The sequence below is a fragment of the Myotis brandtii genome, unplaced genomic scaffold (genome assembly GCF_000412655.1).
Source record: "Myotis brandtii unplaced genomic scaffold, ASM41265v1 scaffold522, whole genome shotgun sequence".
Lineage (NCBI taxonomy): Eukaryota > Metazoa > Chordata > Mammalia > Chiroptera > Vespertilionidae > Myotis > Myotis brandtii.
Genome location: NW_005369894.1, coordinates 1,552,658 through 1,569,333, shown reverse-complemented (window position 1 = coordinate 1,569,333; position 16,676 = coordinate 1,552,658). Strand labels below are relative to the sequence as shown.

Below are 16,676 nucleotides of genomic sequence, written 5' to 3'. Positions count from 1 at the left end.
CGGCAAGGACGGGGAGGGGGGCAAGGAGGGCGAGAAGAAGAACGGCAAGTACGAGAAGCCGCCCTTCAGCTACAACGCGCTCATCATGATGGCCATCCGGCAGAGCCCCGAGAAGCGGCTCACGCTCAACGGCATCTACGAGTTCATCATGAAGAACTTCCCCTACTACCGGGAGAACAAGCAGGGCTGGCAGAACTCCATCCGCCACAACCTGTCGCTCAACAAGTGCTTCGTGAAGGTGCCGCGCCACTACGACGACCCGGGCAAGGGCAACTACTGGATGCTGGACCCGTCGAGCGACGACGTGTTCATCGGCGGCACCACGGGCAAGCTGCGCCGCCGCTCCACCACGTCGCGGGCCAAGCTGGCCTTCAAGCGCGGGGCGCGCCTCACCTCCACCGGCCTCACCTTCATGGACCGCGCCGGCTCCCTCTACTGGCCCATGTCGCCCTTCCTGTCCCTGCACCACCCCCGCGCCAGCAGCACTTTGAGCTACAACGGCACGGCGTCGGCCTACCCGAGCCACCCGATGCCCTACAGCTCCGTGTTGACGCAGAACTCGCTGGGCAACAACCACTCCTTCTCCACGGCCAACGGGCTGAGCGTGGACCGGCTGGTCAACGGGGAGATCCCGTACGCCACGCACCACCTGACGGCCGCCGCGCTCGCCGCCTCGGTGCCCTGCGGGCTGTCGGTGCCCTGCTCCGGGACCTACTCCCTCAACCCCTGCTCGGTCAACCTGCTCGCGGGCCAGACCAGTTACTTTTTCCCCCACGTCCCGCACCCGTCCATGACCTCGCAGAGCAGCACGTCCATGGGCGCCCGGGCCGCGTCCTCGTCCACGTCGCCGCAGGCGCCCTCCACCCTGCCCTGCGAGTCCCTAAGACCCTCGCTGCCGAGCTTCACGACGGGACTGTCCGGGGGACTGTCCGATTATTTCACACATCAGAACCAGGGGTCTTCCTCCAACCCTTTAATACATTAACGTCCCCGGGACCAGACTGTAAGTGAACGTTTTACACACATTTGCATTGTAAATGATAATTAAAAGAAAAAATAAGTCCAGGTATTTTTTATTAAGCCCCCCCCCCCCTTCCAACTTTTTCCACCCCCCCTCCCCGCCATTTCTGTACGTTTGTTCAGTCTTTAGGGTTGTTGATTATTCTAACAAGGTGTGGAGTGTCAGCGAGGTGCAATGTGGGGAGCATACATTGTAGAATATGAAGTTTGGAAGTCAAAATTATAGTAGAACGTGTATCTAAATAGTGACTGCTTTGCCATTTCATTCAAACCTGACAAGTCTCAGAGCCGCCAGATGTCCATGTGTGCAGTATTATAAGTTATCATGGACCTACATGGTGGACGCAGACCTTGAGAACAACCTAAATTATGGGGAGAGTTTTTAAATGTTAAACTGTAATTTGTATTTAAGAAGCATTCGTAGTAAAGGTGCCCAAGAAATTATTTTGGCCGTTTTATTGTTTTGTCCTTTTCTTTTAAAAACTGTTTTTTTTTCTTTTGTTTACTTTTAGACCAAAGATTGGGTTCTAGAAAATGCACTTGGTATACTAAGTATTAAAAAAAAAAAGAAAGTTATTTCAGTTGGCAGCACTGCCCATTCAAATGAATTGGAAGGGGACAAAATTAATGATTGCCTTCAGTTTGTGTTGTGTATATTTTGATGTATGTGGTCACTAACAGGTCACTTTTATTTTTTCTAAATGTAGTGAAATGTTAATACCTATTGTACTTATAGGTAAACCTTGCAAATATGTAACCTGTGTTGCGCAAATGCCGCATAAATTTGAGTGATTGTTAATGTTGTCTTAAAATTTGATTGTGATACTGTGGTCATATGCCCGTGTTTGTCACTTACAAAAATGTTTACTATGAACACACAGAAATAAAAAATAGGCTAAATTCATATATAACTTGATACTTTTGTCTCTTTTATTAAGTAGAGCTAAGTTCTAGAGAATTCAAAGGCTTTTTCAGCCAAATAAAATTTAAACGCTCCTTTCATTTGAACTGAGACTTTAAATGAAAAGAGTATTTTTTTCCATTATGGAATCAAATTTTACAAAGGAGCAGGCTATTTAATAAACACTAGCTTTAAACAAAGTATAGGCTTTTCAGCTGATATTTTTAAGTTTCTGTAGATGTACTCAAAAAGAGATAATTTAATGTGCATAGTTATTTACCCTGTGTTTATTTTCAAATCAGTCAATAGAATGCTTACTTTTTATATATTTTGTTTCAGGTGTTTTGTTTATACCACTTGGCAAACTATAAATAAATGTATGTGGTTAGATCGAAGTGAATATAATGCACACAATATGTAATATATATAGACACACAGAGCCCTTCAGTTCAGGTAAAATTTGCGCTATGAATGCTGCAAATATTTTTGTTTAAATATTTGTATTTATACTAAGTCAGCATTTATTTTGGTCGTTGTTTACTCACAATGAAAGAGTTCTAATAAAGATGTGCTGAAGTTGCAATATAGATTTTGCTGAAGTGCTCACCTGTTGTAATGACTTGCAGACCAATGTTTACATTTTATTTTTAAATTATAACAATTTAAAATTCTAGAAGTTCAGAAGCAGTAAAATGCCTCTTTCTTTCATTTTTGCAATGTAGAGGTATTTATTTGATTCCCTTTTAGATAAGTCTGTATAATCTAGAGATTTGTTTCTTTTGTTTACAGTCATAATTTTAACTTGTAATACACATATGCATGCATACATATGCATATACATATAAATCTGAAACAACATGAAATGATTTTTGAATTGTTTCAGCAGCCCAATGGCAATGAGTCCAGAAAATAATTATAAAACCTAAGTAAAAGGTTTAGTAACTAATTGGATCCTGTGGTGAGTCCATGGAGGACAAGTTGTTCATTTGTTACAATTGTATAGTCTGAAATGTGTTCTGCAGTAATGCAATAAGCTGGCTACTTCTTACAATGGGCCCAATGAAAAATAATCTGTCCCCAAGATGTTATCGGCAAACACTTAGAGAGTTGCTCAGGGGGGAAAAAAATAAAGCCTAGGAGAGAAGCAAGAGTGACTCAAATAGATTTGAAATAGAAATACAGCACAGTTAATATTGGAATATGGGGATGGGTGGGTTGCGAATGGAGAGGTAGAAGAAGGAAGTGAGAGAGAAGGGAGGAAAGGAAAAAAAAAGGATCTTTAAAGAAAAAAAAATCCCCACTACCAAAGGAAAGAATGAGTAAGAAAGGGAGGTGTCTAAGAAAGACAGAAAGATAAGGGCCAGGATAATTAAAAGAGTTGGAACCAAGTATGTACAAATAGGAAATGGACCTAATAGACTAAGACGGCTAGTTTAATTATCTCCTTTAAGCAGACTGGGCATGATTTTATTTTTTTTCATATGACAGCAATTTTACCAAAGGTCCAAGTTGCTTGAAATGTATCCGTTCTTCAGAATGAAGCATGAAAGAAAATCCCACAAATAAATTGTTTTAGAAGCCAAATTTATGGCTGGTATTAAAAATAGTGATAGAGTCCAAGTGAATGAGGTTAGGCAAAGGAGATCCCCACTGATGCATTTGTGAACAAAAACAGCTGACGGAAAAGCATGTATTTAGACTGAAAAAGGTGATGATGTGTTTGCTTTTATTGGGGGTTTTATTTGTGGAATGATAATGTACTGGTACCGAAGAATATAGTCTTTTGCAGATCAAAAGTTGGAGAGTTGGACTCTTATATTGAGTTAAAAGGACATAGATCTGGAAGAAAGATTCCCTCCTTGAGTATTTTTTTAGCCATATTAAATATCTATATTTTTTGTGATAAGGGTTTATTTGCATAATGGAGAAATAGAATTTCAATGGCAAACGTTATAGTTTGAAGTCAAGATTAAAACTGACTTCTTTGAATTCATAGGAACTAAGGACTGGAGTGGAAATTCTACTTGGATACATGTCCAAGTTACATATATAATGGGGGATAGAGAAATTTGTGAAGGCCTCCTGCTGCCCTATGTGAACATTTCATTTATCTCAGTCTATCCTATCATCCTTCAAGTTATCTTCTTCAAAAATACATGACAATGTAGCATGGCATTTAGTAGATTTTTTTTGCAACAAATTGATTGTAATACGGTGTTGATATTTATTTTTACCAATCTTTGCCAGTTAAAATCACCTTATACCAGGAGAAAATTTTCAAAACTTTTGAGCTGTTTCTTCTTTCCTAGTTACAACTGTTTTCAATGAGATGAAATTGTTCTTTTTGAGATTTTGGAGCTAAAAGTGATCACAACTTATAACTTGAAATTCTAAATTATGTTTTATTCCTAGGTTTAAAGTATTTTACTTGAATTTATCTGGTATAAAGTTACTCTAAGTTACTAATATATAAAACATTAAGAAAATGGCTTAGTTAGAGCAGGAAAGGATTCTTCCAAATATGTTTCAAGATTTAATACAAATATCTTTATTGTTTCATGTGATTTCTATGACTTGCATAAAATCAACGGTAGAGAGGCAAAAAGTGAATCTTGTGTGTTGATTATATATGTTCAAGTTGCATATTTCGCCCACATAGGTGGATAAATTGAATATATTCAGAATTCTAAATATATAAATGTAATTTTTAAAAAGTGTATTTTCTACAGCATTGCTGAGGAGCTTGCATTCATTGAAGTAATTTTGCTTTTGAGATATTAATGTTATGACTAGCTAAAGTGTCTGGTTGTGTTTGGGGACAAAATGCCTGTTGGAGAAATAGGCTAGCAAGAGGTGAAGGTGAAGATCATTAGAGGTTTCAGAGCTGGCTGGGATGGGATGCTGGGGTTGTGTAACTGTGCCTAGAGGGCGGGGTTCCTGTACATTCCTACTTCACCAGATAACCTGCCCCCAACACCACTCCAGCTTCTGCCAGACAGATGGAACTCTCCAACATGATAATCTGCGCAGCCACTCCAACAAGCAGGGTAGGTGAAACTCGCATTAAAATTCTACCCTCTTTTTTTTTTTTTTCCTACGTGAAGCCAGATCCTGAAGATATGGAGAGAATAAGGGTCATCTAGATTCTTTAAGTCATACTCGCCTGTCTGCATTCTCTCTAAGAGCTACCTACCTGTAAGAGTTCAAAGACACTGTCTTTCACAGTACTTCATTTTCGATTTTTTTTTGGTGTGCTTTTTTTTTCTTTTTCTTTCTTTTTTTTTTTTCTTTTAAGGCTTTCTTTTCTCATCCCAACCATTCCCTATCCCTTCTCCAGGGCCTCCCCTCCCCCAACCACCAGCAGTTAAAATAATCCACCTCTTAGTTTTGGCCCCTAAACCGACCTTTTCCCCACTGTAGCGATCAGTTCGCCGGGACTTAGTCCTGAGGGTGTAGCTCCGAGGAATATGTGATGTATTGTTATGGTTTGAGTCTATTTTCTTCGTTCCGATTTCTATCTGTTTTTTCCCTCCACCCAAGACTGCCTGAAGTTGTCTGAGGATGCGGAAGAAAAGATTTGCGGCCTGGGAGCGCTCCTAACCCCCAGATCGGTAAGTAAAAGTGATTTTCAGAAGGGTGGAGGGCTACCCCTGACCACTTTTGATTGAGGCTTAAACCACGACTTGGAGGTCCCTGGCGAAAGTGCTCCTGTTTTGTTTTGTTTTTATTTCCTTAGAGGAGTGTGCTATCAAGGAATTAGCTGAGGAAATGCATGCTTTTTCCATGTCTGCAGAAAGTCACTGTGCGTCCCTAAGTAAAGAGGGTGGAGACATGGCAAAGAGGGACGAAGAGAAACCAGGCGAATTTATATGGAGAAGGGTTAGTAGGAGACTGAAATAGGTCCCAAAGTGCAAAGTCATTCATTTCGTGGAAATGGGATTTCTGAGTCTAACCGCAACTGCGAGAATATCCTAACTGGACTTTCTTAACGTTTAAACCCGTAGGTATTTGCTCTCCTGTTTGAGACAAAGCTCTTTGCTCTAGAGCCAAAGACTTACCTCATTCGAAAGTTCTGTTTTCTTTTCTTTTTTTTTGGGGGGGGGACGCTTTTCCTCCCCATTTTCACACTAACATTGCCAACCTCCCCTAGAGCTGGCCATCCACCCTCAGCTTTGTGGCCTGGGTCAGTCAAGCGCCCCCCCCAGACACACACACACATCCCGGATTTAGCAGAGCTGCTCCAGGTAGAGTGCAGCGCACCGGGTGGGAGGCTGCCCTTCTGCCGGTTCGAAGGACGAGGGAAATGAGCACCGTTCTGGGCTTGACTGTGTCCCTGCTGGGAATAGCTCAGTTCCCGGCTTTGGGAATCTCAGGCAAATAATTGATTCCTAATGCACACTTAGGGCACAGAGGTGTAAGCTCCAGGGCCTGGCTGTCCCGGGAGTGGCTACGAGCGCCCCAGACACAGGTCGGTTCCGCCAGAAGCGAATTTGGGGGCTTCGCCGCGATTTCCTATTAGCCTTCTCGGAACCTCCTGGGGATGAAGTTGGAGAGAGAGGCACGATGGTGGGAATTGAAGTCCTAACAGCAGGGACCCAGCGCTTTTTGTTTTGTTTTATTTTTCTCCCCTCGGGTTGTGGAATCTGTTAAAAAGACTAGAAGCGCTGGGTCCGGCGGCGTTGGCCGGCCGCGCGCACCCGGGGAGGAGAGGCGCTCTGGGGACCCGCGGCAGATCCCGGCCTCGGGAAGACGAGCGCTGCGCGGGAGCAGCAAGGTGAGGGCGCTCTTGCCCAGGACAAGCAGAGCTCTGCGTTCCCTAGCTCACGCCAGCGGAGGCCGGGAAAATGACTCCAGAACCGGGCTGGTGCGCTTCCCCACCTTTATCCTTTCTCCCCCACCTCCCCCCGTGTTCTCCCCTTCCTTCCCCTACCCCATAAAAGTTGATTCTTTTGTGTACCTGGTGCTGTTTCAGATCTCAGCACTTATTTGCTAGTTGATAACACTGTTTTCTCTATAATAGACATCTTTTCTCCTTTACACTCCCTGCTCTTCTATTTCGCTTTCTACCTCTTATTCCTTTTCTACCCGAGCGTGTGGGCCAAGGTGAAGGCTTTTTGTTTTTGTCTTTTTAAACAGGAAAAGAGGTAGCCTTGGGGTGGGAACTCCCTTAAGTACTAAGGGAGGCCCTGGGTTGGGGAGAGGGAGGCAGGGGGTTGGGTGGGCAGAGCATCCCTGAGTGTGCGGGAGAGTATCAGGCTGTGGTCTCCAGCCATGGAAGGACTAGGGGAAGGAAAGGACAATGCAGAATAGAGCTCGTCCACTTCTGCCTGTCCCTCCATCCCCCGTAAGACCCGAGTTCCATGCTTCAACATCATCCTCACCTGGCCTTCTGTCAAACTTGAGGTAGGCAGAAATTTTGAAATTGTAATCATAAAAGGTTTCAAAATAATAAATCACTCTCAAAATAATTTTTGTGGGCGTGAGAGGGGAGATAAAAATGCCCCAAGTCCTTTCCGAGGTCCGGTGCCTGACATGTATAATCCTCTTTCATGGTCTTTGGCCTTTCCGAAGAGCTTCCCGGGAGGAAAGCACATTGCATATTGCTGAGATTTGGAGATTCGTGTCCAAGTGAAAAGCGTGTTCAGTTGCCAGACATGTTTGGATATTCATTTTTGCCTGAGTTTAATTTGCCTGCTCAGGTAGCACTTCCAGAATCAGGTCGTGGTCTTCAGTTTTATTCCCTCTTTTCTTGTCTCATTCTTTAAATCAGAATGCGGGTGTAAAATGCAAACATATTCCTTGTTGATTCCGTTGATCAGGAAGACTGAACGCTGTGGTGGGATTAGTGAGGGAGAGTTGTTCTCAGGTCCTCATTTTTCACTGCTCTGAAATAGTGACCTGATCATTGTTTTTTGAAGTTAAATTATCTGTTAAATTATCCCTAAACAATAACTTGATATTTTCCCTTTGGGTCCGGTTGCCCTGAATTCTTTTCCTTAGATGGGAAGGAAAGGCATCAAAGAGATTGCTTGGTCACATAAAAATGTAAAGATAATCAAAATCAATATTTATGTGCTGGTGATGTTATGTAAGAGAAATCACTTTCACCAAAGAAGATGAATTTTATAAATAAATTATTTTAGAGGCCTGTGCTTAAGAAGGACCACACTAATTCAAGGATGACTGTAAATAAGCATCTTTGTTGATTAAGAAAAAATATGAACACAGTATTTTCATTACTCTACAAAACCTAAATGCTCAAACTCATCATATACCGGTGCTTGCTAATCTAAATTAATTCTGTCATCCAGGGATATTCTCAAAAAGGAAATTTAACTTTAAGCAAAATCTGAAATGTTTTAGATGTGAATTTCTAGAAATCCAAAGTATATTTATTTCTTTGAGTCAGACACTTGTTTGTTTTGCAATCATTATATGAAACAATTTTGGAATAGCGCAGATGCTCCCCGCCCCCCTCCCCTTGTTTCAGATTGCTTGCATATGCAGGCACAGGCATGAGAGCTTCCAGGATATATTAAGGAAATGACTTTTTTCTCATTTGTTTTAACAAAAGCCCAAAGAATCTTTAAACCCAAAGGTAGTAGGATCGTTCAAAAATCTTTTAAAATAATGAGCACTATTGTGTGTTTTTCCTATTAAAATGTGCTGAATGAATGAATAATTAGAGGCTATGATGCAGGTTGAAAAATTCAGAACAAGAATAAGGTGATAATTTTGTTATTTAATACTTTTATAATTTTTATAATTAGTAATGTAGTTTTAAAGTTGGCAAAGCTTTCTTAGAAAATAGTAGGTACTCCTCCCACCCCATCAAAAGTACTTTAGACTGAACGAAAGCATCAGGTAGAACTGGCACCAGGGCTTGTTAATTATTTTTTTTATTTATTCCAGTAGTAGTATTAATGGAGTTGAAAATATACTTTTAATTATACATTTTGAGCTTATTGTAGGTTGGAAGACTAAAATTGATCATTCATACATCGATAGTGTTGCCTATTATTGCATTGGTTTGTGTTTATTTATATAGAGGCTTTTGGTTATTTACTTACATATTTCAGCATCTGCCTCTTCATTATTATTACAGGTTGGTTTTAATGAAAGCGTATATATAGGAGACACGCTTGATATATCAGTTTTAAGTAAACCTGATAGTGAATTATGTCAACCCAAAGAGTTTATGAAATTACTTACTTATACTTGTTTTTTTAGTAATTAACTGTTTCTGATTAAAACCTCGAGCTACTTGAAAACTTCCATTCTTCTCTTCACATATTGTATTGATGTGTTTCAATAAAATAGAAACACAGGTAATTTTATGGTGTCAGATATGATAGAATGAAACTGATGAATGTCTTGTCCTTTTCTGTTGGCACAACTAAGTTACCCTCATAACAATAAGGTGGCCTCTGTGTTCACTAATGCCCTAGATGAAAAATCAAGGAGCAGCAGGATTTGAATATAGAAATGGCCTTGTTTTAAAAATATCTATTGACTTTAAGTTATGCTAGGGATACTTATACTATGCAGGATATTTCAGAGTTCTCCAGTACATAGTAAATGCTTACACTCATTTATTCTATTATTTAGTGTATGTGTACCATTCTGTCTTATAAAGATCGGCATTTCTTGGACTAATATATCACATGTAAATGTTATGTATCAGGGTTCATTTGAACAAATACAACACTAAAGACCATGGGGTGTTCTTTACATGTACAATGTAATAGGGGGAGATTGTGATGCATTTGCCTGCTTCTCTTATTGTCATTATAAAATGTGGAAAGATGACTTGGAAATTGGAAAATAAAAGTAGCTTAATTTATTGAGGGCTATTTACTCCTCATTTTATAGGGTTTTTTTTTGTTGTTGTTGTTGTTTGGAGGATGAATCTTTCCTTACTAAAATTTTGGAATACATCTACCAAATATGGTTTACAGTCCAATTCTTCATCTATTGAGCTCCACCATCCCCTCCAGTATCTGTGAGATATATTGGGGAGAAAATTAACCGAATTATTTCTTGAGGATGAAAGGGTCTTGGGAGATGGAAAAGGTATCTCCTCAACCTGTCGAGTTTTCCTGAAATTGCTTAACCTCGGCATCTGCACTGGGAGGTGGAGCCTCACAGTCCCAGGGCTGCAGGCAGGAGGTGGCTGAGCTGGGACCTGAAGCTTTTGCGGAAGGTTGAAAGGAGAAGTGGAGGGAGAGCTTTGAGTTTGTTTATTTGGTTTATTTTTCTGTCCTGTGCCAAGCCCTTGAAATTAACACAGGAACATGGCTCTTTAGGACCAAGCACTCTTGGCATTCTTTCGAGACTGAGATTCCAGAGCATCAGATGAACAGGACGTATAGCTAGGGTGTGCTCACCCAGTCCTCCCTCTGTCTTTTTATGGATGCACCAGCTCTTCCTCACGTGCATGGGGTAGTGGACAGTGTTGACTTGAATTGCGCTCGCTTGCTCCAAGCCTCTCCTGTGAATGAACCCGAAAACACTCGACAGGTCGTGAATAATCGTTTTAATGAGTGTGCAAAGCGTGCGACGGGGTGCACCGAGCTGTCGGGTTAAACAAACAACTTGTACCCTGACCAAATCTGATTGTTAAAGTGCAAAGTGATGTCAGTACCATTTCCATTGCCCTTCGGAAAACCACAGATCTGACACTCAGGAGTCCAATTTTTCTCATTAAAAGTATTTTCCAACCGTATATGTGATCTTCTTTAATATTAATCTGAGCCAAACAGAACCTCATTTGGAAACCAGAGAAATTATCATGTTACTACTTCAAAAACAAATCAAAACAAGAAATCAGAACAGATACTAAAAGTCTGAGAATTTCTCTTTGATAGCTCACACGTCATTGCTGATCAATATTGTAAAAATCTTACCTTTACATTTATATTTATTTTATATAGCTCACTAGAGGCAAATACCAAGTTAACTGAATCTAATCAACTGGGATTGATCATTTGGTCCTGTACTAATACAATCTCTGAACCTATAAGGACTTTTTATATTGAAAATGTAACTAAAATATTTGCTGTTCATGTTAGCTTGTGAAAAGATGAATGAATAAGTAGTTCCCACATTTATGCTTTCAAGGAAAACAATTTGGAGGAAAGCAACGGGGAAAGGAACCCTGATGGGCCATCCTCTAAAACAATAACAAAGAGCACAAGCAGAAGTGAGTTCTTCAGAAATCACAGCCTCCCCCACTTTTTCTGCACAATTGCACTGGAGAAATATTTCTTTTCCATCCAGTTAAAAGATCTACTTGGATTCAGCCACTGCTGCTCCTTATATTGTTCATTAAAAAAACAAAACAAAAAATGTTCACAATTTCAAACATCAAAAACCACATAAAAGAAAAAAATAAAACCTCAAAAGATTTTTTAAAAAAATATCCCTTTTACAACCCCTCCAAAAAAAAAAACTGTGGAGAAATGTGTAAAATGTTTCCTCCGCCAGCACCTTCTATAAATTCACAAATCAAACAGAACAGCCAAATAAGAAGATGGTTGGAAATCAGTGTATTAGTTCCAAGTAACTAGTTTCTTGAACCAAAAAACAATATAGGAAAGTTAAGGGTTAATATTTTTATTGGATTAAGTTTTATGGATTTTGTGTTTTACTTTAGTAAAATCTGAAAACATATCATACCCTACAGTCTGAAGGTTGTCCTCTAATAATTATAATCAGCTTTAAAAATGAAATATTAGGATATGCTACACTTCAATATGGAAACTCAGCAGCATTTGATCACTCAGCTCCTACTGGCCATATTGCTGTATACATCTGTCACTCTTTTTAACCATCTATTTTACATATGATTGTCAATATACAACCAATGGAAATTAAATGAATGAATCCATATAAAACATAACCGAGATACTTGATGGAGTAAGCAATTTCTTATGGAAGTCATAGTTTTGTTATTATGGTTGCTAGTTTTTATACATCTGTGTCAGTTTAGCCACTATTGGATAACATAGAAAGTATTGAAATTCAGTTTCCATCATCAAAACTTGGAAAAGACAACCAGCAGTTTAGTATAGTGATTTTTGTGTATTTTAACTGTTATCTAGTGAATGTCTGTATCAGAATATCAATTCAGAATAGCCTTTATTTTCTAGGAGATTTGACAAAAAATGACTATCAAAAAACAGGGGCTTGAACTTTTTATTGCTTTAAATATTTTGGGGCATACAACAAACCATGCAGTTATTCCTTAAACAGATTTCTTCTCTGTGGGATGACTGAGTTGAGGAATTTTAGGAGCCGGTGAAAGAGCTGCATCCATTCCTGTTTTAGATGCACAAATAGAAAAGCTAGAGGGTGCATCTGTTTTTTTTTTTTTTGGTGTGTGTGTGTGTGTGTGTGTAACGAACTATACCATTAAAACATTAATTATATTTGAAAGAGAGCAGAGAGCTTGTTGTGGAATTGCATTATTGAATTTATATTCCATAGAACCTGTCTGTGGAGAGGGCTGAAATTGTATATCTGTCTTAAATGATGCACCCTCTTCAGTGAGGTGCATAACAACAGCACAGAGATGAAGGCAGCAAACCTGGAGGGGAATAATAGATATTTGGATGGGCCTAAGCAGAGGGAATCCACGTGCAAATGCAATTCACATGAAGAACAAGCATGGGGTCTTTGTTCTATGTCAACAAAAACAAATACAATTTTTTTCTCTACAAAGCAAATCACAGAATGATCTTAGCTGAATTTGGTGGATGGGAAATGATCTTAGCTGAATTTGAGTGACTAAGGATATTTCAATTATCATATTTCTGATCCCCAAGTCCTGTTTTATTTCACAGCTGCCAAATTTTATATCCAAAGTTTAGATTCTTTTCCTCCCAAATCCTACATTGGTATGAATCACCCCTGATCATTTTTAGTTTTGGGCTTAATTACTAGTTTTCAGCTTTAAATTACCGATAAACTAATTAATTTGACTAATGTTCCTAAACTTCTGTTGAATAGTATAATAGATGCAATAACAACACAAATAAAATCTGCAGCAATGACAAAAATAAAATGTTAATAATAATAATGCAAACAATAATAGCAGAAACAATTTTAAAATAATTTCTCTGGCTGAATAGAATGAAGAGGAAATTTGTGTTTCACAGCTGCAGTTAGGTATTTCTCTCATTTCTTGTTTCACTGGTTAGATGGATGACCCGTTCTGGCCCAACTCAAGTGTTCTGAGACTCCCTTGGTTTAATATGGTTGGTCTTTTTAATCGCACAGAGTACATTTGTTCCCACTTCTCTTCATTGATGTGGGTAAGTTCCCCCCAAACATCATCCAGAAGCAAATCAACTCGCGGAGGAGGCTGGGAGCAGAGGCAGACATGTGGCTGAAGTTCTGCTGGTGAATGGGCAAGCTGTCATATTTGGGATCCTGTAATCAGAGCTGAGGAGTTTGAAATGGGCAAAGTGCTTTAGTTATGAGATGTCTGTGAGCCTAAGAGAAGAGTAGCCCTGAGGAACTCAGCCATAGGACAGGACACAAAAATTAAGAATTAGGTTCCCCTGAATTCTTTTGATTCCTTTAAGGATGGAGGGTTGGAAAGGGGACAATAAAGTGGAGAAGTGGAGGGAGGAGTCCAGGTTGAAGATGTAATTGGTAGTGATGTAGCTAGTAAAGCTAAGCCCATCTCCTTAGGAGGAGGGAGAGGTGCTTTTGTCAATTGTAAACCTGACAAGGTTTATTGGTCCAGGTGTGAGAACAGCCACCAGTTCCTGAGGCTAAGCTAGAAAGAAGCTGCCAGTGAATCTGTGTCTGCAGGAATCTAACTATACTCTCAGCCCCATGTTCTGAGCTCCCCGTGTCATCTACCCCCGCCCCCACAAAGGGAAAAAAAATAAAAGCAGTTGGGAGGGAATTAGACTCAATGTTTGTCAGGCAGATGTTGTGGGTTGTTCCATAACTGCTTTCATTTGTGGAGGGGAAAGAAAGCTGGTTAGGAGAGGAAGGGTAGTGATAGGAGAGCAGAGAAATCCCTTGGCAACCCAGCTACTAGGGCCAAATGGATAAGGACCTTAGCTATAGAAGGGTAATTTGGGAGCAAGGAAGGGTAACCATTCAATATTTTTGTGCTGTTTTGTCTTATTGTAAATTAATGTAGCCCTAAAAATGTATGAAAAAAAAGAGACCTGCATGTCTTGTTAAAAATCAAATTACAAAAAGAAAGGCCTAACTATCAATGCCCTGTTCTGTCCTCTAGAAAACTTTTTTCTTTAGATATTGTCTACACACACACACACTCCATAACTAAAACAGTAGTTGAAGGAAGAAAGGGAGGGAAAAAGAAGGACACAGCTTCCTGCTGATTGTTCCTACATCCACCTTTTCACCCCTAACAGCAGGGAGGCTGAACAATTCATTTTCATTTCTGTCTAGTCTTTTCACTTAAAAAGGTATGAAATATTCCAGTTCATGAGAATAGTATTTTACTGAAGATTAGCAAAGAACAAGGAACTTTCATCTCTAGAGATAAATTCACCGAATATAGTCTGCAATGGGAGAAAGGCAGCTTTGGCTGCAACTGTATATTGCTTTGCCCCTCAATGGTGCCCAGGCTTTCTCCCTGCACCAATAATAGTAAAGTCCATTTCAACTCTTCTGGAAGTATAGCTCTGCAACTTGAACTCAAACTGGAGCTTTCCATACAAAATCCAAATCTAATACAAATAATACCTTAAGAAGAAGTTTGTTATTGTGATTGTTTTTTGTTTGCATTGTTCCTTTGATTAATAGAAAAGTATCATTTGTTTCAATAAGATAATTAAACCAACACTGCCAGTAAAAGTACAATCTTGTTATATACAGCCTCCCCCCCCCCCCCCCCCCCCCCGCCCCCAATATGGCTTTTAAGAATTGATTTTCAAATACTTTGGTTTTCATTGTATACAACTGAGAACCCTTGGGTCATTGGAGACATGCCTAACTAAAAGAAACCAAGTTAGTACTTTTGTAATGGGAATACAGGACAGAAAGTAAAGAAACAATAAAAGTAGTTATAAAGTAGTTATTTCACAAAGTCATGCAGACATCACATGCCCAGTTTATGCGCCTATTTAAGAAAATTAATAGACTTCTATATTCCAATATCTTAAAAATCATTTAGCCAACACAAACCAGATATTTAAATGTTTATGCATATATGCACCGTGCTTCATATAGTTCAAATATGTATGCTAGTTTATTTTATAGAAACTAAGACTAAACAAATATTAGCATTTGTAAGTTAACTACCAATAACTGGGGTTTATTTGTGATCTGTAAACACTAAAGGAAACCAGAACCATTACATTTTGTTTAGATTTTATGATGAAGCAAACACAGATTTCTATCTTGGGATGTGCAACAGTAAGGAATTTAGGGGTGAGTGAAATTAAGACCTATACACATTTTTAGTAAACCAAGATGTAGTAATTTCATTTTTTAAACACTAACATCTTACTATTAAATAAAAGAAATATACAGTTTCAAAGACAGGAGAGTTAAGCAATGACGTTTCAGAGAGGGAATGGCAGCAAATGATGCTAACATTTTTTTCCCCCCAACAAAGAATTTTCAAGGCAGATACAGCCAGATCTGTTGCACAAGTGGCAAAGCAAATATTTTAGAAGTGGGTTTGGGGAGATTTAATGGGCTGACCCTGAATGTTTATGAAGACGAATACTCCTTTGAATAGGTTTGGGTGATGGTCAACCCTGCTCCTTAATAAGTGGGGGGAGGAAGGCATGGGGGTGTGCACGTCCAAGCGTCCTAAGTGTTGCTAATGGAGAGACAGGGCTTGTGTAGAACAGGAGGGGTTCCATACCACGAGGAGAACTGCAAAAGGCTATTGGTCCTATCAGGTCTACTCTCTTTTAAGTACACATTTCAAACGCGTATCCTTCCCGCTAGGCTCTCATTTGCAGTTACGACTTCACAGCCAGCGGCCAGCTTGTATTATAGTTCAACACATGCGTTTTGCAAAGAAAACAATGGACAGGGGAAATAAAGTTAGTCTTTATCAATAACATTCTCATTGGCAGTTGGAGGACAGGGAGGAGGGAGGCTTCAAAACAGGACAGTGGGGAAGGAGCAGCATAGTGCTCCCCGAGTGGGTTTTGGGAAGATGCTAAGTAAAAAGCTGTTCAGAAATTGGGATTAATAGAGCAGTTTCCATACAAAGCTGCCGGAAATCGCGCTCCGTTTGAATGAAAATGAAGGAATTTATGCATATTCTAATTTTCTCGGTTTGGCTGCTATTTTGGAGGAAGAGACTTCTTTTGCTGATGGTGGAACTTTTTTTGTTCTGCACAGGAAACGTGTGTATGTGAACACAAATATTTTTCTTCCCCTCTCCGTGGCTCTCCTCCACCCCGCCACCCCTGTGTGTCATCAGAGGTTGTTGGGGTCCCCGGTTCTGTGGCCACAGGTCCCCAGGTCCCTCCCCAATCCCAGGATAACGGGGGTCCCGCGGTGCAGGGAGAGAAAACGAGGGCTCCTCTGAGTCACGAGACCTTGGGGATGAACAGGAGTTTCCATTCCATGTTTGGACATTCACGGAGTCGAGCGCGAGGAGTCAGACGATGACTGTGATGAACACTGATTTCCAAAGCTACTGCCTCTCGCCACCAAATTCCCGGGGCGACCAGGCAGAGGGGCCCGTAAAGGGAGCTTGTAAACACGCGCAGACCTGTGGCCCCTCGGCGCCGGGTCCCCCCAC

General features: G+C 40.2%; 1 protein-coding gene across 1 annotated transcript; it reads left to right on the top strand.

The window, feature by feature from the left end:
- Window positions 1–6: 6 nt before the first annotated feature.
- On the top strand, window positions 7–1,936 carry FOXG1 (forkhead box G1). The gene has a single exon (XM_005877591.2). It carries the CDS (start codon window positions 86–88, stop codon window positions 983–985), a length of 900 nt encoding a protein of 299 aa, XP_005877653.2. The 5' UTR covers window positions 7–85; the 3' UTR covers window positions 986–1,936.
- The last annotated feature ends 14,740 nt before the right edge of the window (window positions 1,937–16,676 follow it).

What these genes read in the sequence shown, in the direction of transcription:
- FOXG1 (XM_005877591.2), top strand. Translation starts at nt 86, where the DNA reads ATGATGGCCATCCGGCAGAGCCCCGAGAAGCGGCTCACGCTCAACGGC.